We start from the raw sequence: 25,972 nt of genomic DNA, 5'->3' as shown, positions 1-25,972 counted from the left end.
AGAGCCGAGAGAAACTCTGGGAGGGTGGCTATCACCTCCTGGCTGGCAGCTTGGGGAAGTAAGGCTTTGGAAGACGGTGGGCTCAACGACACACTCACCGCCACAGGAAAACACGGTCATTCCAGAAGGCCCAGTAGAAACTGTGGGAATAAAGAAACCTCCCTCCTCCCCCTGGCAGCAAGTGCTGTTTTGAGCAAAATCCTCATTTGAAGGTGAGGGTAAGAAAACTATTCTGGTTCAGGTGTATCCCTTGTCCAAGGTACAAGAGGAGGCCTGGTGGTCACATCCACAGCGGGTGAAGAGAGGCACCCATGGGCACTGACTTTTCTTCAGGAGTTGAGGAGGCTGCCCTGGGGTCCCGGCACCACTGGCTGACTCGGAGGAAGAACCTTCTGAAATCCTTGGTGCAGGACTTAGGAAAAACCAGTGGCAATGATGGAGCTGTGCCCTGTGGCACCTATAAGGCAAAGCCCACTGAGGGGCTTAGGGATGGGGAAGTGGTTAGGCAGATCCTGGCCCCCTCTGCAGGCCTTCCCTTCTGTGGGCAGGGGGCTGGAGGGCTCCTGGGCACCAGGACAAAGAGCCCACTAGTGCTGCTCAGAGGGAAGGGGTGGCCTCACCCAAGCAGGTCCTTGTCGTGCCTCTCCTGTGACTCAATACTGACCTGGTACCTGCCTCCACGGCCTGCTCCTCTTCAGGTTAACCGTTATCCTGAGGCCTTCACGGGTTCACACTATCATGATTACTGCTGCCATCAAAACCAGGTTGGGGTTTCGGGGGGCCGTGAAAAGCTCTGGCGTGACTCTCCTGACGCTGTCAGCTTTAGCTAATGTCTAGCAAAAACATCACCAGGGTGCCTTCCCCAAACAGGCCTCATTTTCTAAAACATGGAAGAAATCAGCTCAACAACTTAACCAAATCCCTGCAGAGTTTAAAAAGTAGACTATATATATATATCTTCATATATGCCTATTTACATATAAATAGATATATATACATATATGCGCATCTATAAATTACATTCTATGGAGAGTTCTTTCTTCCTCCTCTCTATCCTTGGCCAGCGCCTTTGGCTTCTCCTGAGAGGTGGCTGGTGGTGGCTCCTGTGAGGGAGGAAAGGCAGCTGGGTGCCCCCTCCCCCAGCCCTTCCCACTGATATCTGCTGGGAGTTTTACATTCTACTTTCGTTGCCATGGTTTCTGTATCCTAGGAGAGAGCCGGTGCGGAGCCTCCGCCAGCCCTGGGAGGGAGGGAAGCAGCCCCATGGCAGGTTTTCTGTCTGTCCTAAGAGCTTTCTGCATTTACTGGGTGAGAGAGAGGGCAGCTGTGCAGCGTTCGGCCTCCAATTCCATTTTAATTTTGTTTCTTTGTATGTCTTTCCTCAAATATACAGTCCATCACCTTGGCTCAGTGCGTGTCACCAAAAATTCTCCAGGGATTTCATAGTCTGGGGAGGAGAGTGGCAACAGTTAGCTCGGCAGTCAGGCGGCACCGGCTCCTCTAGCTTACGCCATACAAGTAGCCCCCCTTGCCACTGTGCCACTGCACCACTGCACCGTGCTGCCTGCTCGACCCCCACCAACCCCACCTGCGGTCTGCCCTCCTGCGGCGGCACAGAGGCAGACACAAATGGCCTCTAGGCAGAGTCAGCTGTGGATCCAGGCTGGGAGGACACAGGCAAAGGAGGGGGTGGACAGGGCACCCGCACAGAGAACCTTCACTGCTTCTGCCCACACTTCTCCGGGCTTGGCCGAAGTGGCCATCTCTGGCAAACGCTGGGAGCAGAGCCCAGCACCCCCATTCGCCGGGCTGTAGGAGGGAGCCTGCTACGAGCAACTCTCATTTCCCCTCCACCCCTCCTGTGCTGAGCGGCTGCATCTGACCCTGAACTCATGACCTTCTGTTCCCTTCCTCAGACCGCAGGCGAGATGCCTGGGCAGGGCCGGATGCCTGTGGTTTCCACGCTGCCAGGTGTGGCGGCATTAGAGAGAGTGCCTCAGATCCCACCAGAAGGGGGTGGTCAGGGCCCGCGGCCCCTCCCGCCGCCAAGCCTGCCAGCTCCCACCCACCTCGCGGCTGCCTGTTCATCTTGCTCCATTTCCTCCTCGCTGGAGGGATGGAGGAAGAGGAGGGCTCTTGGCCCACCTGTTCCCACATGGTTCTTCCTGGTATCAGGCAGGCAGTGTGCGTGTGGGGCTCTCTTGGGCCCCACAATATGTGATGGCCTGAATACCAGGGCATGGACAATAGTCTGCTGTGCTGGAGAAAGGGCTGTGCTGACTGATGGCTGGAGTGGACCAAGAAGCCCCAGGTGGCCCTCAGCAACAGTTTCGAGTTCCCACTCTGCCTGGCTCTGGGGTCCCCCACACCCCCGGAGCCAGGGAGCGAGACTGCAGGAGTGGGGGTGGAGAGCATCGCTAGAGGGCGGAAACCGACCTTGGTTTCTAGCAGGCCCCACAGCTGCCCAGTCTCTGGAGGCTGGAGGTCAGGCTGGGGACAGGAGTCTTTGCCACAATCACCAGGCTTCCTCCCTTTCTCCCCCTCCCTCCTCTGCCTCATGACCAGGGCCAAAGCTGCCAGGAGTTGCAGGGTGGAGGCAGCCCTGGCTCATACTTGGACCTTGGTGGCGTGGCTGGCCCAGGACTATCCATGCAGGGAGGCCTGCACCTCTGACAGTCGGCTGCAGCTGGGGGTGCTCATCTTCTGTGCTTTGTGGTACATATCTGTGTCGCCAAAGTAACGGGCCCGGTACAGCAAGCCTTCCTCTGCAAAGCAATGGGACAGGGTTAGCACACACCCAGTACCTCCTGAAGCCTGCAGGGACTGGAGAGCGGAGGAAGGCTGACACACGCCTGGGGCTTGGGCAGGGCTGGCCTCCCATTAGGAAGACCCTAGAGGAGCAGAGACTACAGTCCTTATGTGGGAGAGACTGACAGAGGTGCCTTTCTCTAGAATGCAGTGAGGCCAGCCAAGGTGAGACTCTGTCATTCTGGTCAGGCCTCCCCAGGGTTCCACAGATGGATCCAGGAGCACAGTCAGGGCGGCCAGGGATCTATCCACTCCAGTCTGTCTCTACACACTCACCTCTGGCAGCCAACACGCCAGGCTGATGGCAGTGATTTACGGGAACCTGAGGAAACCACAGGTGGCCCCTGGCTTCCAGCCCCAGGGAAACACAGGAGTGGAGACCAGCTCTTGGCTGGGAGGTGGCTTGGTGCAGGGCAGTGCCAGGGGCCAGGCCCTCAGAGCACAGGGTGAGCAGAGCTCTCTCCTTCTCCTGCTTTCCAGCTTCATCCCCTGTCACCTCCCAAATACAGCCCCCATCTTCCCCCCACACTCACTCTGCTGCTTCTCCTTCCAGCAGTTGTTCCGGAGGTTGGCGATATAATCATCCTCCACATTCCGCTCGACTGTTTTGAGGCTGGAGCCTGTGTACTCCTCGGAGAAAGTGTCTCCCACATAGTAGACGACACCCAGGTGGTCAGTGACTCGCCTGTGGATGTGGCCCACGGACCTGGCCAGAAATACCAGGTTCAAAGTGGGTGCGGGTTCCCATGCCCAGGGCACTCTAGGGGTGATGGGCCCCATGACAGGAGGTGCCGCACAAACCACACAAGTAGTTGGTTCTTTCTCAAACCAGAGCAGGGACTCGCACACTCCCTGAAAGGAGGGTCTGAGGAAAAGGCAGCGTCCTCCCACACACGTGGCCCAGACTACAGGACGCCCTGCCTTTAGACTCCTTGCTTACCACACTGCTGACCTGGGGCCTTTGGGGAGAGGCCCACCCTGGGGAACTGGGGACCTGGGAGGGAACCTGGGCTCCACCTCTGTGCCTCCATTTCCCCATTCATCCCCTAAGCCAATTGTTACTGAGGGCTTGCCTGCCTATCTAGGAGTTCCCAGTGTCGAGTTAAGAGGCTTAGGGACAAAATGACAGGAAAAGCTCCAGGGAGCCGTATCCTCCCAGCTCCAATCACAAGCTCCGTCAGCTGTGGGAAGAGCCTTGACACCCAGACAGGACCAGTGCTCTGGGGACAACAGTCCCTGCCCTAGTCCTCTGCTCCTCGCGTGTCTCCAGTTGCAGAGAAAAGGGCTGGCATCTGGCCACAGGGAGCCTGAGCCAGCGGCCAGGGTCCAGTGGACCGACTCTGCCCCCTGCTGGTTGAGAAGGGTCATTCCAGCTCCCAGCCGGAGGTGGCCACCTTTGGGGAGAGGGGGATCCAGCCACTGAAGCTGAGCACCCTGTGTAGCTGACCCTGGGCCAGATGTTGGACATCAATGAGGGGAGCTGACACCCTAATGGGTCACAAAACATCCTCAAGTTCACTCCTGGCAGTTGAGACCAAGCATTCATTAAACAAATATTGTTGAGCATTTCTAATGGACCAGACATGTTATATGCATTATTCATTAATTTCCACAGCAGGTAGATGTTATAATTCCCATTTTATAGATGAGGAAACCAAGGTTACATAACTTGTTTAGGGTCACACAGCTTCTTAGTGGAGAAGCTGGGATTCTAAGCCATGCTTGCCGTGTCTGACTCTAGTGCCCTGTTCTTTCCATAGCCTCAGGAAGCCCAACCAGAACCGAGGAGCAGAGGTTCTTCGTCAGGGTTGGCAGGGGAGATGGCCAGGAAGGAGTCACAAAGCCGCTGAAATTATATGCAAAACTCTGTGTGGATGTGTGTGCGTGCATGTGTGCATGTATTGTGTGTGTATGTGTGCATGTGTATCGTGTGTGTATGTGTGTGTGCGCATGTGTGCATAGTTCTAGGGAAAAGTTCTGTAGCTCTCGCTGCATTTTCTTAGGGAACCATAATCCTAAAAAGCTTAAGAGTCCTAGTTGAATAGAGAAAGTATATTTTATTGATTCGAAGCCAGGTTTCTGCATTATGATCGTGCACTGGCTGGATCAGGATGCGAAAGAAGGCCCCTAACGGGGCTGAGAATCTAAAGCCCCTTGTCTGCCCATGGCCCAGCCTCACCCATGTACTCACGGTCTTGGGCTCAGACTGTAGGGTGGACTGGAGACCATGAGCTGGCTGAGAGCTGACACGAGGATCAGGATGAGGATAGGCATTAGCTGCACAAACACCCCTAGCCCGCCCTGGAGGGAAGAGCCAATGTCACTCTGCTGGACCTGGGTGGGGTGCGGCATCAGCCATAATCACCACCAGCTCCCCTAGAACAGTGGACCCTGGGGAGACATGACACCATTCTGCCATTCCCTCCACGAGGCTCCAAAATACAGATGCTCCTTCACCTGACAGCTTTCCCAGATAAAAACAAAGCAGCAACTGGTGTGAAACACAGGAGGAAGTGAGATGTCTGCATTTACTTTTGAGAGCATGTCAAAAAAAAAAAGCAGCAAAACTTGCTTCCTCCAGGAGAATGGAAGGCAGGGCTGGAAAGAGACATGCGGTATATACAACTTTTTGAAATTTGAACCACACAAATATATTACCAATGTAAACATTATGGCCAGTGTGGTGGCTCATGCCTGTAATCCCAACACTTTGGGAGACCAACACGGGAGAACCATGTGAGGCCAAGAGTTCAAGACCAGTCTGGCCAACATACACCCCTATCTCTACAAAAAATAATAATTAAAATAAAATAAAAATTACCAATTAAAATTAGAAATAGCACTGGTCCTAGGTTGCAGAAAAAGCAAACAAACAAAAAAATAAGAATTAGAAACAAAAACTAACAAATTTATTCACTGTGTGATAATCTATGATGTTAAAAACTCTTCTGTTGTTAGATACAAAATAAAAAATCTTTGATCGGGGCAGTGGCTCATGCCTGTAATCCCAGCACTGTGGGAGGCTGAGGCAGGAGGACCACGTGAGCCCAAGAGTTTGAAAGCAGCCTGGGCTCAAACAACAAAGTCAGATCCTATCTCTACAAAGAATTAGCTAGGTGTGGTGGGGTGGGCATGTGGTCCCAGCTACTGAGGAGCCTGAGGTGGGAGCTTTGCCTGGGAGGGGAGGCTCCTGCACTCCAGTTAGGGTGACAAAGCGAGACCCTGTATCAAAAAGAAAAAAAAAAAAAAAAAAGAAAAGGCTGGCATGGTGGCTCATGCCTGTAATCCCAGCACTTTGGGAGGAAGAGGCAGGTGGATCACGAGGTCAGGAGTTCAAGACCAGCCTGGCCAATCTGGTGAAACCCTGTCTACTAAAAATACAAAAATTAGCCGGGCGTGGTGGTGGGCACCTGTAGTCCCAGCTACTCAGGAGCCTGAGGCAGGGGAATCGCTTGAACCTGGGAGGCAGAGGTTGCAGTGAGCCAAGACTGTGCCATTGCACTCCGGCCTGGGCGACAGACCGAGACTCTATCTCAAAAAAATTAAAAAAAAAAAAAAAAATTGAATAAATATTGTCAGAGCAAAAGGAAACCCCTTCTGCCTTGCCCGAATTTAAAATGTGCTGCAATTGTCCACAATATTTTAATTTTAGCCAGCTAGCTGTTCTTTGATCTGTGGCATACAAAACGTGTTTGGAGCATTGGCTAGTTATAATTTTTATTAAATTTTTTTTTGTTTTGTTTTTTAAGACGGAGTCTTGCTCTCTTGCCCAAGCTGGAGTGCAGTGGCATGATCTCGGCTCACTGCAACCTCCGCCTCCCGGGTTCAAGCGATTCTCCTGCCTCAGCCTCCTGAGTAGGGATTAAAGGCACCTGCCACTATGTCTGGCTAATTTTTTTATTTTTAGTAGAGACGGGGTTTCACCATGTTAGCCAGGCTGGTCTCAAATTCCTAACCTTAGGTGATCTGCCCACCTCAGCTTCCCAAATTTTTGTAAATATGTTTTTTAAAGTATCTTTTGGCTTTTTAGCAAGAAGAGTCGGCACCTATGTTGTCATCCTTTAAAATTCTCTCACTGGCGGAGCACAGTGGCTCACGCCTATAATCCCAGCACTTTGGGAGGCCGAGGCGGGTGAATCACCAGAGGTCAGGCGTTCAAGACCAGCCTGGCCAACATGGTGAAACCACGTCTCTACTAAAGATACAAAATTAGCTGGGCGTGATGGCGGGCGCCTGTAATCCCAGTTAGTAGGGAGGCTGAGGCAGGAGAATCGCTTGAACTAGGCAGGCGGAGGTTGCAGTGAGCCGAGATCAAGCCGCTGCACTCCAGCCTGGGCAAGACAGCAAGACTTCGTCTCAATTAAAAAAAAAAAAAAAATTCTCTCAAAAACTTGAGAGAAAATAGCTGAGACCCATGGGAAAAAAAAAAGAAAAAGAAAAAGAAAAGTAAATTCTCTCACAGAGTGTAACTTTCCATTGCTTAGAGGATGTCACTTTGGCCTTACCAGCGAGCGGCCTGCATGGAAGCCTCACATGACCCTCAAGCCTGGCTGCGGGTGGGGTTTCTGCATTCCGCTCCCCAGCCAGACCAGCAAAGCCGCGCTCCCGCTGGCAAAGTGGAGCACGGCTCCCTCATGTAGCGCCCTCTGCTGTCACTCAGCAGAATGCAAGGGAGGCCCAGAGGACTCCTTGGCTGAGAGTTGTGGGGACTCTGCTGGTCCCAGAATGGACAGTGTGGGAGGGAACTCCCTCCTCCAGGCCCCCTCCCTGGGATGGATCTGGTGCCCTCCCCACGCTGTTCCCGGCGCCTTCCTCACTCACGTCACCCTGGTTGTCCCTGCGGTCCTGCCTTTGCTGGTAGGTATAGCGCATGCGGCCGTTGCTGTAGACGTGGACGTTACCTGGGGGTCAGAGGGGCTGAGTCAGGAGCCGGGGCTGTTGGGAAAGGGAGAGCCTGGCATGCCATCCCCACCATCACCCCAGGGATACGTGGCTATGGGGAACTTACTAGAAGGGAAGCCGCCGCCAAAGAACATGTTGAAGAGGTCTTCAGGGGAGATGTCGGCCTCAAAGCCGCGGTGGAAATCCCCGTGCCCATGGCCGTGCCGGGCCGCCTGGCTCTTGTCATCGCCAAACTGGTCATACTGCTTCCTCTTCTCCGGGTTGCTGAGTACCGCATATGCTGTGCCAATGGCTGGAGGGGAGGAGGAAAGGTCAGGCCTGAGGATCCTGGGGTGCAGGGGAGGTTCCAATGGCAGCCGAGTGCTCACTTTTCTCAGGTACTCAAGCAGTGCTTTAGGAAGCAGACGTCCTTGGGGCGGGCAGGAAGCTGGGCCAGTGTGGGGAGGGGGCATGCAGGAAGACCCCTCAGTGGATCTGGGCAGCCTGGCTGGGTGGAGGGTAATACAGGCTCCTTGCTCTCTTCAAGACAATGGTCAAGCTTTGTCGATGTGCCAGGCCCCCTAGGAGCGTGGCCTCATTTGCTTCTTTTTCTGTTTATTCTATTTTTTGAGGCAGGTCCTCACTCTGTCACCCAAGCTGAGTGCAGTGGGGCAATCATGGTTCACTGCAGTCTCATCTTCCTTTGCTCAAGCGATCCTCCCACCTCAGCCTCCTGAGTAGCTGGGATTACAGGCGTGCACCACCACACCCAGCTAATTTTTTGTATTTTTTGTAGAGATGAGGTCTTGCCAAGTTGCCCAGGCTGGTCTCAAACTCCTGGGCTCGAGGGATCCTCCCACCCTTGGCCTCCCAAAGTGCTGGGATTACAGACATAAGCCACCACACTAGGTGGCTTTTACCTCTAAGAACAACCCTATCTCCATTTCACCAAAGAGAAAACTGAGGCTCAGAGAAGTGACTGCCTAAGCTCACACAGCTTTAACATGTTACAGAGCTGGGAGTCAAACAAAAGCAGGTGTCTCTTGCTGCAAGTTCTCTCTCCGACTTTATGAAAACCACCAAAAACCTCTTTCCTCATTTTCTCTTGAGGTGCCCAACGAGATGGGCGTCCCTTTCTGGAGGTTCTGTAAATCTGAAGTCATAGTCTGACACGCAGGCCAGACAGACACACAATATCCTTACTGTGAACTGGAAGGCAGCAGGAGCTGTGGGGAAGTGCCAAATCTCAGGGCTCTATGGAGACTCCTCCACTCCTGGTGATGTGGCCAGGGTGAGTCCCCCACTCTTGGGGGTCCAGGCCCCAACCACTATTTCCTACCTGGGCCTGGAGCCTCCCACCAGGGCCCCCCGGCCAGGACGGCTATGCCCTGAAGGATCCCAGCTCTGAGCTTCTCAGTCTCCCACTCTCTCTCCTCAAGCTGCCACTGTCTCCGAGGAGTGGTTCCAAGTCGCATCTGATTCCCATCCTGAAACCCCTGGGAATAAGGAGGGCAAATCTTCTCCTCTGCCAATTCTGACCAGGCCTCAAGGCCAGAGCTGGCCTCTCAGTACAGTCGGAGCAGGTTGCAGGCAGAGGCTGGGGCTGGAGAAACATTCAACAGGGCTACCTTGCCTCCCTCCACTCCCACTCTCCTTCTCCTCCGGGGCTCCTGGGACACTGCACACCAGGTCTCGGAGTCTACTCTGCCACAGGCTCTCCAGCTGGCTATGGTTGTGGGTGCAGCACAGCACGCACCCCGCCCAGGCCAGTGGGGGCTAATCACCATGCTGTTTCCCAAGGAGGTGGATGAAGCGAGAATGAGAGAAGGAAGGAGGACATGGTGGGAATGAGAGAAGGCAGTGATGTTTGGGGCAATGAGAAATTGCAGTGCACAGAGTCAGTACACGAGCGCCTGACAGGTTAAAAGAAAATGTAATGAATAAAGGGCAGCTTACGATTTCAGCCAGAAATGAAGCACCCACCCCTGAGCCAGTGGGCCCTGAAGCCAGAGACTGCCATGTCCCCACTGTAGGCCCCAGGTGTATAGGTATGGCAGGGGAGCTGGCTGTGGCTGCTGGTATTAAAGCGGCCACCAGGCCTGAGGCCCCTGACCTGGGGCTACCCTGCCCCTCAGCAGGGAAACAGTTACCCCAGTGGGCAGCTATGAGACTCCAAGACAGGGGAACACACACGGTGAGTCACTCAATCACTGAGAATCCTTGGAGAAGCTACTAGAACTTTCTTGCCTCAGTTCTACTACTGTAACCCCAGGAAATGCAGAGGAAGCAGGGGCAGGAATGCTGCTATTTGAGCTCTGACAAACTCTACATAGCTGGAGGTGGCTACTAGAACCTTTTTCCCAGGAAGCAGCTCCCAAGCCTGGGCAACTTGGGCCTAAGGCCACTTCCTTCTGCACCCCACTTCCTGGGAAAGCTGTCTTGGTCCCTTACTCCCTGCCACGGACAGGAGAGGAACACACCGAAATGCTAGGAAAGCAGGGCTGGCTTACCTTTGAAAGCTTCAGTGGCCCCAGGCGCGTGGTTCTTGTCTGGGTGGAATTTGAGGGCCAGTTTGCGGTAGGCCTTCTTCAGGTCCTCATCCGAGGCCCCTCTGCTCACCCCCAGGATCTCATAGTAATCTTTACATTGCTTGACCCTGGGGAGGGAGGAGAGTGTGGTAGGGGGTGCTCTACATGGGTCTGTGTGAGTGGGGCGAGGAACAGGCCGTGTGGGGCGCACAGCTCTAGGCAGGCTGCGGGGGACCAACAGGGCAAGGCTGACAGCTCCTTGGGTCAGTTGTGTGACATCAGGGACAAGGGAGCCACAGTGGACGCCAAATGTGATGCAGAGCTGGGCAGGACCACGGGAAACAGAAGAACACTGTCTGGATTCTTGGATTTAGGAGGGCAGCTGCAGGGTTCGCCAGGCCAATATCTATCTCCCCCTGTTCTGCTGACAGTTTCCCCATGGGAGGAGCTCAGGAGGACTGTTGGTGTCCATCACCCAGGGTGGTGTCCCAAGCTCAGCCAACCGACTCTCCTGGCAATCTGAGTCTTTTTTTTTTTAACTTTTAAAAGTTTTTAAAATTTTAAATATTTAAAGATAGAGACAGGGTCTTCTAATTGCCCAGGCTGGTCTCAAACACCTGGGCTCAAGGGATCCTCCTGCCTCAGCCCCCAAAGTGCTAGGATGACAGGCATGAGCCACCATGCCCAGCCCAATCTGAGTCTTGAGTGGGTAACATGAAGGCCAGAGGTGGCAGGTGACTGTTCACCCCAAGCACAGGGCCTAAAGAGACCCTAGTTCTCTTTCACCAATTCTTCCTCTCTGCGCCCCTGGAGACCTCCTGGTTCTTGGCCCGTTTCTAGGCCTTCCCAATCCCTCATACATCAGTTTCTATAGCCTACAATGGACCTTGCCGAGTCAGTGAAGTACAGATCTGGCCTACACTTTTATAACAGCAGTCATGCTCTGTCTCACACAGGCGGCCTCGGTCCTGAAGCTTGCCAGGAGCTGTGGGCATGACCCTGGGGGATTCCCAAGGCCAGCTGCTGGGAGACCTGGGGAGAAATGGGAGCTGGGAACGTCTAAGCCTGAGGAGCCTTGGCTGGGTGGTCGCTGGCCTGGTAGCCAGCTGCTCTGCACGGGGCCTGCTCACAGTCACGGGGCAATAACTCTGCCTCTGGTCTCCATTCTACCCCACACAGGCTCTGATCTAAAAGGGTTTTTGTTGGGTGCTGGGCTGTGGGTTGGGGTAGAATCTGGAGGGGGAGACAAGGCTCCATCTCTGTTGACAAACAGAGCTGTGTAAAGACGCCTGGGGCCTGCCTGGCCAGTGGCAGAGGAAGCCGGCAGAGTCAGCTTTTCCAGCCTCTGCTGTGGGCCATCTTGGCAGGAGGGGTGGTGAAGCCCCAGTTCCCACACTGTATTCCTGGGCCTTGAGGGAAATAAGGAGAGGTCCTGGTGAACCTGGACACTTGGACCTTCTCCATCCACCAAGCCCCTCCCAGGGCCCTGTGCAGCCCACAGGCAGATGGGAGGTGGAGGACATGCTCCAGGAAGCCTCTAGATGTCCCCAATCTCCCCAGGCTCTGGTCCCTGCCCACCCGTCTACCTTTTCACAGCTGCAACCTGTTCTGCAGTGTAGCCTTTGGTGCTCTCTCCTCCAGCTTCACCGTTGGCCGAGGGGGCACTGGTCCCACCTGCTTTCCTGTGGGTGGCATGGGTTGTGTCTGTGGGTGGGGGTTGGTCACCGGCAGTCTGTGGTTTCTGGTTGAGGGACTCGATCAGGGCTGTGCAAGGCAAGGAAACTATTCAGGGCTCCTGCTCCAGCAGGCTGCGTGCCTCGCCGAGCGGCCTGCTGCTTCCCACTTGCTTCCCCTCCCAGCAAAGCCACCAGCTCCTGCCCTGATTAGGCCTGTGGGTGCTGGGGGGGCAGTCATCTATTCTCTTGAAAGCCACAGTCCTTAAGAGTAGGCAGGATAGGCTGGACGCGGTGGTTCATGCCTGTGATCCCAGCATTTTGGGAGGCTGAGGCGGGCAGATCACCTGAGGTCAGGAGTTTGAGACCAGCCTGGCCAATGTGGTGAAATCCCATCTGCATTAAAAATAACAAAACTTAGGTTGGGCGCAGTGGCTCACGCCTGTAATTCCAGCACTTTGGGAGGCCGAGGCAGGTGGATCACGAGGTCAGGAGATCGAGACCATCCTTGCTAACACAGTGAAACCCTGTCTCTACTAAAAATACAAAAAGTTAGCCGGGCGTAGTGGCGGGCACCTGTAGTCCCAGCTACTCGGGAGGCTGGGGCAGGAGTATGGCGTGAACCCAGGAGACGGAGCTTGCAGTGAGCCCAGATCACGCCACTGCACTCCAGCCTGGGCGACAGAGCAAGACTCCGTCTCAAAAAAAAAAAAAACAAAAAACAAAAATTAGCCAGATGTGATGGCGGGTGCCTGTAATCCCAGCTACTAGGAAGGCAGTGGTTGCAGTGAGCCAAGATGTCGCCACTGCAGTCCAGCCTGGGTGACAGAGTGAGACCCTGTCTCCAAAAAAAAAAAAAAAATCCGGGCGCAGTGGCTCACGCCTATAATCGCAGCACTTTGGGAGGCTGAGGCAGGCAGATCACCTGAGGTCAGGAGACCAGCCTGGCCAACATGGTGAAATTCCATCTCTACTAAAAACAAAACAAAACAAAAAAACCCCCAAAAAACCAAAAAGCATTTAGCTGAAGATAGTGGTGGGCGCCTGTAATCCCAGCTGTTTAAGAGACTCGAGAGGCTGAGGCATAATTTCTTGAACCCAGGAGGTGGAGGTCGTAGTTAGCAAGATTGTGCCACTGCACTCCAGTCTGGGCAACAGAGCAAGGCTCTGTCTCAAAAAAAAAAAAAAAAAAAGTAGGCAGGATAGAGATCTTTTTCTTTTTACATGAACAAAATTATGTTAATAAAACTTGACAGAAAATCTACATAATTCGTGGATAAATCTGTAGTAATTGCCTTATTTTCCAGATAGTATACTTACATATATATTTCTTTTCTTAATAAATTTAGGCAGAATTCTGATATTCTGATAGTCTTCTAGAAGCACACTTGGTTTTATTAATAAACCCTATAGTACTTTATTTAGAGTTATTTTTTTGTTTGTTTGCTTGTTTGAGATACAGTCTCACTCTGTTGCCCAGGCTGGAATGCAGTGGTGCGATCTCAGCTCACTGCAACCTCTGCCTCCCAGGTTCAAGCGATTCTCATACCTCAGCCCCTCAGCCTCCTGAGTAGCTGGTACTATAGGCACGTGCCACCATGCCTGGTTAATTTTTTTTTTTTTTTTTTTGACACGGAGTCTTGCTCTGTTGCCCAGGCTGGAGTGCAGTGGCATGATCTTAGCTTACTGCAACCTCCGCCTCCTAGGTTCAAGCAATTCTCCTGCCTCGGCCTCCCTAGTAGCTGGGATAACAGGCTCCCAGTACCATGTCCAGCTAATTTTTGTATTTTAGTAGAGATGGGTTATCACCATGTTGGCCAGGCTGGTCTTGAACTCCTCACCTCAAGTAATCCACCCATCTCGGCCTCCCGAAGTGCTGGGATTACAGACGTGAGCCACCATGCATGGCCTAATTTTTGTATTTTTAGTAGAGATGGGGTTTCACCATGTTGGCCAGGCTGGTCTCAAACTCCTGACCTCAAGTGATCTGCTCCCCCTCGGCTTCCCAAAATGCTGGGATTACAGGCATAAGCCACTGTGCCCTGCTAGAGTTCATTTAATACTGCTTTAATTGCCATTTCTTTCAATGTATTTGGTTTTACTCTGCTTTTTGCTTTTATGAATCTAACTTATGAATCCATTTTTTTCTACTGAACTCATTCAAATCTGCAAATATGTTTGCATTGCATCACATTTTGAATAAGTAAAATATTCAGTCCACAGCACTATGCCCTATTTTTAACATTTTCAGATGGAGTCTTACTCTGTTGCCCAGGCTGGAGTGCAATGGCATGATCTCGGCTCACTGCAACCTCCGCCTCCTGGGTTCAAGCGATTCTCCTGCCTCAGCCTCCCAAGTAGCTGGAATTACAGGTGCACACCACCACGCTGGCTAATTGCATTTTTAGTAGAGACAAGGTTTCACCATGTTGGCGAGGCTGGTTTCGAGCTCCCGATCTCGTGTGATCCACCCGCCTCGGCCTCCCAAAGTGCTGGGATTACAGGCGTGAGCCACTGCACCCAGTCAACCCTTCAGTATTTTTTTTTTTTTTTTTTTTTTTTTTTTTTTTTGAGACGGAGTCTCGCTCTGTCTCCCAGGCTGGAGTGCAGTGGCCAGATCTCAGCTCACTGCAAACTCCGCCTCCCAGGTTCATGCCATTCTCCTGCCTCAGCCTCCCGAGTAGCTGGGACTACAGGCGCCCGCCACGTCGCCCGGCTACTTTTTTTGTATTTTTTAGTAGAGACGGGGTTTCATCAGGTTAGCCAGGATGGTCTCGATCTCCTGACCTCGTGATCCACCCGTCTCGGCCTCCCAAAGTACTGGGATTACAGGCTTGAGCCACTGCGCCTGGCCCAGATTTTTAAGATCTCAAAGTAGTTAGTTTAACAGACTTGGCATGTTGAGTGCCAAGATGGGCAAAGTACCCTGCAAAGGGGACCCCGCTTAGCAGGACCATCTGTTTCAGGTGGGATCAGTCAAGAAGGCTTCCTGGAGGCCTTTGCTTAGCTGTAAAGAGGAATGGGGGAAATGAGTTTGCCCAAGGGGGACAGGGATGGTATGAGACCAAAAGAAATATCTGCTGTGCTCATTACTTGCTATTTTTCACATTTTTCAAATGGTTGGGCATGTCAAATGGCCTCTTCAATGTCTGGAGTCTATACAGGACATTAACTATCACCCTCGGCAGCATCATGGTTATTGAAAACCAAGCCCGGCCAGGCGCAGTGGCTCAGACCTGTAATCCCAGCCCTTTGGGAGGCCGAGGCAGGTGGATCACAAGGTCAGGAGTTCAAGACCAGCCTGGCCAACATGGTGAAACCTCATCTCTACTAAAATACAAAAATTAGCCGAGTGTGGTGGTGGGCGCCTGTAATCCCAGCTACTTGGGAGGCTGAGGCAGGATTGCTTGAACCTGGGAGGCGGAGGTTGCAGTAAGCTGAAATCATGCCCTTGCACTCCAGCCTGGGCAACAACGAGACTCCATCTCAAAAAATCAAAAATAAAAACGAAAAAAACCAAGTCCGCTGGGCGTGGTGGCTCACACCTATAATCCCCGCACTTTGGGAGGCTGAGGCGGGTGGATCGCCTGAGGTCAAGAGTTCGAGACCAGCTTGGCCAGCATGGTGAAACCCTGTCTCTACTAAAAATACAAAAATTAGCCAGCGTGGTGGCAGGCGCCTGTAATCCCAACTACTTGGGAGGCTGAGGCAGGAGAATTGCTTGAACCTGGGAGGCAGAGGTTGCAGTGAGTTGAGATCATGCCACTGCACTCCAGCCTGGGCAACAGAGCGAGACTCTGTCTCAAAAAAACAAAAACAAGCAAAAACAAGCCTGTGGTTCCTACAGATTAAATGAGGAAGGGCCCAAGTCTCTGGCAGCAGGTCCCTATGTCCATTTATTCCAGGCACAAAACCAACTCTCAGAAACCCGTCAGGCCTGGGCCCCTGTGCCCTGGGTAGTAAAATCCTAAAGCCTCTGACAAGCTGACCAGCTGGGAAAACAGGCATCTGGATCACTGCAGGGATCCAGCATCCCTCTGTGCTGAGGAGGGACAGCAGCACATCCCAGAACGGTCCTCTGCTTCCTTCAAACACGCCAGGTGCCTGCTGGCCTGAAGACACCATGCTGGGTGCCACACCCACCAGTGCAATGCACTGAGGTCTGACCCAAGGGGCTGAGAGCTAGTCTCACTGGGAACAGAGTATGGGGCTCCAGTGGAGCACTGCTGCCCTGGGCTGCTGCTGCCACACTGCGAGCTTGTGTGATCGTGCTGAGTCTTCAATTGGGAAATCCAAACACAGGAGCTCACAGCCGGGGTTGCTCTGAATAAGGGAGGTAGGCTCCTGCAGCAAACCCTGAGAGCGTGCCTGGGGAGGAGTAATAGCAACAATTATTTTTCTTACCCAGTGATGTGTGTCAGGTGGGTACCTTCACAGTGATCTGCATGTATTAGTTCATTTAACTGCCACAGCAGCCTCCACTGTAGGAAGAGGGCACTGTGGCAGACTGCTGCCATGACCACACAGCTGGTTAGGAGGCAGAGAGGGCTTTGAACCCCAGGACGTCCAGAGGGGCCTTTGAACCCCAGGATGTCCAGCTCCAGGATCCATGCTCTTTTTTTTTTTTTTTGAGACGGAGTCTCGCTTTGTCGCCCAGGCTGGAGTGCAGTGGCCGAATCTCAGCTCACTGCAAGCTCCGCCTCCCGAGTAGCTGGGACTACAGGCGCCCGCCACCTCACCCGGCTAGTTTTTTGTATTTTTTTAGTAGAGACGGGGTTTCATCGGGTTAGCCAGGATGGTCTCGATCTCCTGACCCTGTGATCCGCCCGTCTCGGCCTCCCAAAGTGCTGGGATTACAGGCTTGAGCCACCGCGCCCGGCCGCATGCTCTTAACTATGCTGCTATCCTGGGCCGCACATGTCTGATGGGGTGGGGGTGGGGGTGGGGATCGGGGACAGAGATCCAAGCAAAAGCAAAGAAGAGACATTAAATTCAGAAAGGCCCAGATTCAAATCTCAGCTCTGCCATTCCTAGCAGTGTGACCCTGGCTGATCTGTGACATCTCTCTGAACCCGGTTTCCTCACCGTCGTGGTGAATGAAATGAGATAATGTGTGTGAGCACCTGGTGCAGAGTCTGACAGAGAGTGAAGGTTCAAGGCTGATGAAGTGTCTGGCCATGGAAGTGGGCTGGCCAGGGAGGTGAGGGGACCTGTGGTGGGGGGTGGGGAGGAGGAGGGCTGGGTAGCGGGGGAGTTCTGAGGCTCAGGAAGGCAAAGGCTCAGTGCTCAGCAGGCTCTGGACCCAGTAGTAACCATGAGATTTCAGGCCATCCTAGATACCAGGTCCGTGCCAGCTACCAAGGGAATGGCAAGAGAAACCAAAAGATGAAGAGATACTGGTCAGGACAGGGCAGGAGGAGGAGGCAATAGGCTGTTTCCTAGAGCTTTTCAAGAAGCTCTTTATTTCAGTTCCTCTGGAAGCTCCAGTGGCCCAGGCTGAGCCTGGCAGATCCTGAGGGCAAAATAACCAGTTATTCAGCTGCCAGAGATGAGCAGGAGCACTAGCCAGGAGACAGGACAGGCTCTCTCTCGTACCTCTCAGAGAAGATTCTGGAAGCTTTTCAGGGCAGTTACAGGGAATCAGCCACTCTAATTTCCCTACAGTACAGAGAGAGCCCAAATGAGAATGGGGGTGCCCTGGGTCACATGGAAGCCTTCTGCTTGAGTTGGAAATTAAAGATTTCTGGTTGCTGGCAAGTAGGGTCTCTCTTCTGGCCTGGGGGATGTGACAGCTTCATGCTTACATCCCTCATGGCACAGAGGCTGACAAGCAATGTCACAAAAGGAGACAGAACAGCTTAATGTTACCTTGGTTCTGTCTCTTCTCAGTAAAGCTGGCAGACCTAGAAAAGGAAGGGAACTCGGTAAAAGAGAACAGAGCTGGGGTGGAGAGGCACCTGAGGTGGAGCTGAGAGGATTCCTATAGCCAAAGCCACTGAACCCAGACTAGAGAGTTGACTTGGCCGGGCGATGGTTCACACCTGTCATCTCAGCACCTTGGGAGGCCAAGGCAGGAAGATGGATTGAGCCCAAGAGTTCGAGACCAGCCTGGGCAACACAGGAAGACCCTGTTTCTATAAAAATAAAACAATTAGCCAGGTGTGGTGGCACATGCCTGTGGTCCTAACTATTTGGGAGGCTAAGGTGGGAGGATCACTTGGGCCCAGAAGGTTGAGGCTGCAGTGAGCTGTGATTGCGCCACTGCATTCCAGCCTGGGCAACAAAGTGAGACCCTGTCTCAAAAAAAAAAAAAAGTTAGACTCCCCGACAGGTTCAAACCCAGCTCTGCCACATGCTAGAAGAGTCATCTTGGACAAGGTAACTTAGCTTATCTGTGTAAAACTCCATCTCCATCATACAGGCTAAAAGAGGAAATGAGTGAATGCCGGCAAAAAACTCAGCCCAATGCCCAGCAAATATACAGTGTTGTCTCCGACTGTGACTTTGTTAGTAGGTGAGTAGCTGAGTTTCTGGGCTCTATGTACCTATGGTGCTTATAGTGAGTCAGAAAAGGGCCTGGGATTGGAGATGGACAGTTCTGGGTCTTTGTTGGCTAGCCATGTGGCCTTGCCAGGTTATCTGGGTCCTCAGTGGAGAGAAGATCCCTACTCTCATAGGAGTGCTCTGAGGGGTAAATACGATTCTGTGAAATACAGGGAATGGAAGAGGGCTGAGTGCACGGTGGGGCTCATGAAGGTTGACTGACTTGAAGGGAACAACCCCACCCTGGACCTTACCAGCACCAGAATCTCTCTCACTCCTGGACTCTGAATGCAGAATCCCTCAGCAACCCATCTCCTTTTCCTGTGGGCTGGCTTTCCCAGCTTGGCCTTCCTGACTTAGCCCAGAGCCAGCCATTTCACAGAACGTCTGGTAGCCTGAGCTGCAAGGAACCTCAGGATCATTGCAGCCAATCCTCTCTTTGTATGCTGGGGAAACTGAGGCCTACAAATGCTCTCATGAGCTCCCTGGGAAACCTGGCACCTTCCACATTTGTTACAAAGCCTTAGTCAAAGCCAGTGGCTACCAGGCTGCCAGCTGCTGGATAAAACTCCCAGAAAGGGACTGACTGACTGGCTCCACCATCTCTAATCTGTGACCTCCCAGCTTAGGGCTACTGCTCTGCAGTTTAACTCAGTGCCTCCTCGTCCCACCTCCTGCAGCAGGAGTTTCAAGTCCCCTCACATCCTTTTTGCTGCAAAGGCCAACATGCCTGCGGCATCACACAGGGCTGCTCGCCACCTGCTGCCATACCTCTCCACGGCTACCTGGCTGCTGCCCTCTCCGGGGACTGCCTCTTCTTGTTGCTCCATCTCACTCTGTTGCTTCCTCTGCCTTTGCCTGTGGGCTTGCCATTGTGCCTGCAGCAATTTTCTCTCCGTGGTCTACACTTTCCCACAGTGACCTCAGCCATGCACAACTCCAGTGAGCTCCAGGGAATAGACGATACCACACTTTCACCTGTAACCTAGTTCCAAGCTCTCCTGAGTTCCAAGCTGACAGCTCCTTTGGCCTGTCCCACTGGCACCTCCCACTCTGCTCATCTCTTCCCATCCCAGTTCTTCACCCTGGTTTCTTCCTGGTCACAGGGGCTTCAATTCTGATCCCCCAGCATCCCATCTGATTCTCCTCTGCAGCCCTCTCTCACACAGGCCTGGTGCCTCTTTTCCAGGGACCTTAGCCTTATCCATACTGCCTTGTCCCAGGCCCTCAGAATAGCCAACCTGCTCAAGGCAATTCTCTCTCATTGGCTTCCTACCTTGAGTCTCTCTTACCTCTCATTAACCCTTCATGCTGTTCTCTTTTAACAACAGCGCCCTTACCTTATTCCTGCTATCAAAAACCTCAACGATTTCCTCAGTAACTACAGAATAAGGTAAAAATATCTTGGTCTGGTAGAAAAGGATTTTTATGATCTGGCCCCATTTTATTTTCTAAGCTTAATCCTCTCTGTATACAAACTACCATCTCCACTGCCTCTAAATCTTGCTATACTTTGATCTCTTCCCCCGAATCTTACAACTTTCAGCTCCCCTGACTTCTCCCAGGATGCCTTTACTCAAGTCTCACACCTTCCTCCAAAGCACAGTTCAAATGCTAACTCCTGTCATCCCCAAAACATTCCCTCGCCGTGAGATAACATTATTTTTATGCACTTGCTACAGCACTCACTACACTGCTTATAATTTAATGTTCAGGAGATTGTCCTCCACACTTCCTCCCCACCATCAGACTGTGAACCCATGGATGATGGGGACTGATTTTTTCACGCCTGTCCTTAAGCCCTTGGCATCAAACCCTGGGCTTATTTTTTGTTTAATCACAGTTCTGCCTTGTAATATTTATTTCTGTAAGTTTGTCTCTTTCACTAGATTATAAGCTCTTTTGAGGTGAGGGATCACATTTTACCAATCTTGCCAGCACCAAGCAGAGGACTTTGCAAACAAAACAAAACATAAATGATCTTCAACAAAAGTCTGCTGCATTGAATGAGCATCTGGGATAAGCCTAAACCCAAAGCAATAGACTGCCACCTAATGTATCTGTATTACTCCCCCTGGGGAGGCAGGGAGCCCAATGGGTAGCCCTGCCCTCTATTTTTGAAGTAAGATCTTTCCCTGTCCCAGACCTAAACTAATCCCAGGTCCTTGTCAGCTCAGTGGAGGGCTGCAGATGGTAGAGTTTACACAGATGCATAAGGCGTATAGTCTCATAGTCTTTGAAGAAAAGCACAAATATGACAAATATGCAGGCAGGTGATTCTTCTGTCTCAGCAAATTCCAGAGCCCGAGCCTGAGAGAGGACACTCCTTCAAGCTCCTGAACTGGTGTAGGGGGCCTGCTGACAGAAAGATCCCCACAGGCCCTGTGGCCCATTCTTTCTTGGCTGCCAGGTCCCGAGCCCGCAGCAGCATCAGTGTCAGGCAGAATTCTGACAGCTGGAGGGACCACGCCCCACCACAGAATACCAATTAATTCATAGGGAGGCTCCTCGAGCAGGTTACCTCAGGTGTCCTGACAAATACAGCCCGAAACCCTCTCCAAGGGGAGGCAAACAGGCCAAAGATCAACCTGCAAGAGTCTGGAGGGAGGAAAGTTCAGCAGTCCAGGCTACCTCTTCCACCAGCCTCCCGCTTCTCAGTCTCATCAGGAGGGCAGGGCCGGTTAGGAGGCTGACTGCTGTTCCTCAATTTCATTTCTTTTCTTTCATAAACATTTACAGAGTCACAGAACTTTCCACTTTCTAGCTGTGTCATCTTGGGCATCCCTTACCTCAGAGATTTTCCTCACCCATAGAATACAGATAATGATCTTTGCTCTGCCTCCCTGACTGGCAGGCTCAAGTAAGAAGGCACAGGCGAAGGAGCTTCCTAAACTGCAAAGCCCTATGGGTATTATTGCCAATCACATTATCTGCGCCAACCCTCTAATCTTCCCGAGGAGGAAACCCAAGCTCAGGAAGGTCACGTGGTAGCCGTCAGGATGAGACTGGGGCCTTCGGAGTGCCTGTTATTCCCTGACGGTTTACTAAGTGGTGATCACAAGCACCACCCGGTGTCTTTCTCCCCTCTAGCTTGGATTAAGAAAAACTCCTTGGAAAACTTAGGTTAAAGGAAAAAGAAAGGGTTCCCGGGTGAAGCGAGGTGATGAGTTGTAAAGCCAGCCTCACTCTTCCCTGCCTGGCTCAGGAGCCTCCTGTCCAGGGTCACTCAGCAGCCTCGGCGTCCACATAGCGGCTGCCGCTGGACTCTTGCGGGCGATGGAGGGCTGGGGTGGCTGAGACCAACACCTCCCATCAGGCCACACACTTCGAATCTCATCATCAGGAGGAGTGAGGCAACCGGCCTCAGGACAGACCGTAGGAAGCGGCGGACTGGGGTGGGTGTAAAGGCCGGCTAGCATTTTGGGAGGGTGGTCCCCGACCCTCAGCCCGAGACGTGAAAGGCAGTGAAGATACGGAAGCGCCTTTCCCTTGCGCTCGAAGGACGGAAGTCTCTCCCCGTCTAGCGCCCATTCTCTCCCTCAAAGGAGTTATGTTTATTTTCCTGAACTATGATACTTCCCAGGCCGGCTACTGGCCTGGGCCACCGAACGGCCCCTTGGGAAAAGTAGTTCGAGTTCACTTCTAGGTAAGTTCCCTTCGTCCTGGCTGCCCGCGCGTTTCATTCTCGGAGACCTCAGATCCCAGCGGATTCCGCGAGCACACCTAAAGCTGAAGTCCCGGGCGCCCGAGTCTCCAGATGGCTCGCATCCCGCAGAGGAGCGCGAGGGAAAAACTACGCCTCCCAGCAGCCACCGCGCGCCTCAGTGCGCAGGCGTAGCCGCGCCTCGCCACCCCTCCCCCTCCTCCAACTGCTCCAGTCGGTCCGTTCCCGTGTTCCCCCCATCAGTTCTAATGTCCCCAGTCTCTCCGACACCTCACACTCACCGCGAACTCGCGGCGTCGGGTACAGCCGCTGTGCCTTCTCCAGGAAGCGGAGCGCCCGGTCGGGCTGGTTGCTCTGGATGGCCTTGAGGGCGATGCTGATACAGCGCTCAGCTTCATCCTTGTTGGATTCCATGGCGGAACCAGAGCGCGGAACCAGGGAGGGGGAGGCCGGGCGAGCGAAGGGCTGCGCCACCCGCCGGCGCGTCGCGGGCAGGCGGGCGCGGAGTGATGACATTCACCCTCCGCCCCTCCTTTCCCGAGATTTGAGCGAGGGTGGAGGCGCTACCGTATGTTTTCTAAGAAAGGGACGGCTGGCTTAGGTGTCAATAATGGTGCATGCCCAGATTCCATCTTCCGGAGGTCTTAGAGTTGAGTATGCACCAACCCTCTAATCTTTCCGAGGAGAAAACCCAAGCTCAGGAAGGTCACGTGGTAGCCGTCTGGCTGAGACTGGGGCCTTCGGAGTGCCTGTTATTCCCAGACGGTTTACTAGGTGATGGTCTATATACGTAACGTAACTATATACGTTTCAGACGAAGGTTATTTATTTATTCACTGAACAGATATTGAGTGCCCACTGTTTGTCAGGCATGGTTTTATGGTTTTATGGCATACAGGGGTGAACAAAACAAAGCCCCTGCTCTCATGGAGCTTACATTCCACTGTGTGTAGGGTTAGGGGAGCTCTGCAGATATATTCAGAAAGTGATAAAAGCGATGAAGAAAAATTATGGAAAACACAAGGATAGAGAGTGGGAGGTGCTATTTTAAATAGTGCGATAAAAGAAACCTCTCAGAAACTGTCATTAACAGGTACCAGAATTCAGGAATGGTAACAAGTAGATGTGACTGGAAGAAGGGCGGTCAGGCCGAAGGAACAGCAAGTGCAAAGGCTCTGAAAAGGGAATTTTCTTGGTGAGTTATAACAGGATGAAGAAGGCGAATACACTCTAGGGAGCATAAAGATTCTACTATAGGCCGGGCGCGGTGGCTCACGCCTGTAATCCACACTTTGGGAGGCCGAGGCGGGTGGATAACTTGAGGTCGGGAGTTCGAGACCAGCCTGACCAACATGGAGAAACCCCATCTCTACTAAAAATGCAAAATTAGCCGGGCATGGTGGCATATGCCTGTAATCCCAGCTACTCGGGAGGCTGAGGCAGGAGAATCACTTGAACCCGGGAGGAGGAGGTTGTGGTGAGCCAAGATCGCGCCATTGCACTCCAGCCTGGGCAACAAGAGTGAAAGTCCATCTAAAAAAAAAAAAAAGAAGAAGAAAGAAAACGATTCTACTACAGAGTGTAATCCAGTTCTATCATTATCCCGTTCTTCGAGGGCTACCACTCCAGTGAAAGCAATCTTGTGAAGGTTGCCAGTTACCTCCACATTGCCGAATCCCCTAATCATCTGTCAGCCCTTACATTGCTTGGCCTTTCGGGCAGGATTTGGTAAGAGGCTACTACAGTAATCCGGATGAGAGTCAGGAAGCTACTATTATAATACAGGTGAAAATTAATGGTAACTTGGATACGGGTGATGGCAGAGGTGGTGAGTAGTAGTAAAATTCTGGATACATTTTGAAGATGGAATGACGCAATGGATGTGGGCTGTGAGAGAAAGAGGATTCAAGGATGATTCCAATGTTTTTGGCTTGACAACTGGAAGAAGATAATTTCTATTTACTAAAATAAGGAAATGGAAAAGACTATAAAAGGAGCAGTTTGGTGGGGGAATATTAAGTGTTTGGTTCAGTTTATGATGCTTTTTAGAATCAAGCAGAGATATAGACTAGGGTGTTGTACATTTGTAGGGTTTAGGCAAAAAGGAGCTGGAAATATAATTTTGGGGCCAGGCACAGTGGCTCACTCCTGTAACATTTTGGGAGGCCAGGGGTGGGAGGATCACTTGAGGCAAGGAGTTTGAGACCCGCCTGCGCAACAGAGTGAGATCCCATCACTACAAAAAAATAAATAATTAGTTGGGTGTGGTAGTACATGCCTGTAGTCCCAGCTACTCAGGAGGTTGAGGTGGGAGGATTGCTTGAGCACGGGAGGTCAAGGCTACAGTGAGCTGTGAGATATATATATAGATATAGATATAGATATATATGTGCACCAAGGAAGTGAGTGTAGATGGAGAAGAGCAGAAGTCTGATTACTGAGCCTCACAAAATCCCAACATTTAAAGATCTGGAAGAGGAGGAAAATCCAGGAAAGGAGAATGTGAAGAAGCAGGTTGTAAGGAAATGAGTAAGCCAGGTGTGGTGGCTCATGCCTGTAATTCCAGCACTTGGGGAGGCTGAGGTGGGAGGCTCACTTTAGCCTAGCAGTTCAAGACCAGCCTGGTCAACATAATGAGACCCCGTCTCTACAATAAGTCTTTTTAGGGAAAGAGAGAGGGAGGGGGGTCAAACTTGTCATATCCTGTGGAGAGGCCAAGCAATGTGAGGACTAAGAAATGACCAATAGATCTGGCAGTGTGGAGGGCAGTGTGGACTTTGACAAAATTGCTTTTATCTATTTCATTTTATTTTTTGAGACAGAGTCTCACTCTGTTACCCAGACTGGAGTGTAGTGGCACGGTTATGGCTCACTGCAGCCTCGACTTTCTGGGCTCAAGCAATCCTCCCACCTCAGCCTCCTGAATAGCTGGGACTACAGGAGTGCTCCACCACACCTGGCTATTTTTTATTTTTATTTTTATTTCTTAAGTTTTTTTTTAAAGATGGAGTCTCACTATGTTGCCTAGGCTGGTCCCAAACTTCTGGGCTCAAGTGATCCTCTCACCTCAGCCTCCCAAAGTGCTGGGTGTGAGCCACTGTGCCTGGCCATAAAATTGCTTTTAGTGTGTGGTAGGGGTGAAAACCCAACAGGAATGGATTCAAGAGAGTAAAGGTGACTGGGCGTGGTGGCTCACGCCTGTAATCTCAGCACTTTGGGAGGCTGAGGTGGGTGGTTCACCTGAGGTCAGGAATTCAAGACCAGCCTGGCCAACATGGTGAAACCCTGTCTCTACTAAAAAAATACAAAAATTAGCCAGGTGTGGTGGCATGCGCCTGTAGTCCCAGCTACCCAGGAGGATTATGAGCCTGGGAGGTCGAGGCTGCAGGGAGCCATGGTTGCCCCACTGCACTCCAGCCTGGGCACAGAATCAGACGCTATCTCAATTAATAAATACACACATAAGAATGAAGCAAGGCCGCAGTCTCCTCAGCTATATATGCTCCTTGGAAAATTTTTTCACATCCAACCTTCCTTTGCATTCCCATTTTTCCCTTTCCAATGCAAACCCTTACGACTTCATGCTGGCCTGTTACAGACCCGCCTTGATAAGACAGGCCTACACTTGGAGAAATAGTTATCTACAAATTGATAGGCCCCTAATGTGTTCATGGATAAATGCCAGGATCCTTTTCAAACAGCCTCTCTGAGGTTTGTTGACCTAGCACGACAATTTCCATCTTCCTGTCTCCCGCTAAGCATCATGAAGTCTCCTCTTCCATTTCCTATCATGAGGCCTGTCTTCTCCTGCTGACTACAAGATACAGTCATGTATCACTTAATGACAGGGATATGTTCTGAGAAAAGTGTTGTTA

General features: G+C 52.1%; 1 protein-coding gene across 3 annotated transcripts; it reads right to left on the bottom strand.

Annotated features, from left to right (window-relative positions):
- Positions 1–1,357: 1,357 nt before the first annotated feature.
- On the bottom strand, positions 1,358–22,533 carry DNAJB12 (DnaJ heat shock protein family (Hsp40) member B12). 3 transcript variants are annotated; one of them, XM_015147416.3, is made up of 9 exons: positions 22,379–22,533; positions 11,804–11,981; positions 10,200–10,345; positions 7,817–8,002; positions 7,630–7,709; positions 5,000–5,109; positions 3,342–3,514; positions 2,614–2,765; positions 1,358–1,447 (listed from the first exon to the last, which is right to left on the bottom strand). In XM_015147416.3, the coding sequence occupies exons 1-8, from the start codon at positions 22,509–22,511 to the stop codon at positions 2,644–2,646; spliced, it is 1,128 nt and encodes a 375-aa protein (XP_015002902.2). In that variant the 5' UTR covers positions 22,512–22,533; the 3' UTR covers positions 1,358–1,447; positions 2,614–2,643. The 3 variants fall into 3 exon arrangements, with proteins under 3 accessions (XP_015002902.2, XP_028682336.2, XP_015002901.2); XM_028826503.2 differs by having other exon boundaries at positions 2,620–2,765; XM_015147415.3 differs by having other exon boundaries at positions 2,668–2,765.
- Positions 22,534–25,972: the final 3,439 nt, after the last annotated feature.

The sequence above is a fragment of the Macaca mulatta genome, chromosome 9 (assembly GCF_049350105.2).
Source record: "Macaca mulatta isolate MMU2019108-1 chromosome 9, T2T-MMU8v2.0, whole genome shotgun sequence".
Classification (NCBI taxonomy): domain Eukaryota; kingdom Metazoa; phylum Chordata; class Mammalia; order Primates; family Cercopithecidae; genus Macaca; species Macaca mulatta.
This window is presented reverse-complemented; position numbering and strand designations above follow the sequence as displayed.

Bases quoted from the DNA above. Each gene is read 5' to 3' on its own strand.
- DNAJB12 (XM_015147415.3), bottom strand. From the start codon at position 22,511: ATGGAATCCAACAAGGATGAAGCTGAGCGCTGTATCAGCATCGCCCTC. The intron at 10,346-11,803 runs GTAGACGGGTGG...CTCCCTCCCCAG, and splicing joins CAGGTTGCAGCTGTGAAAAG to GGTCAAGCAATGTAAAGATT. The intron at 2,766-3,341 runs GTGAGTGTGGGG...ATTGCTTTGCAG, and splicing joins CTGGAAGGAGAAGCAGCAGA to AGGAAGGCTTGCTGTACCGG.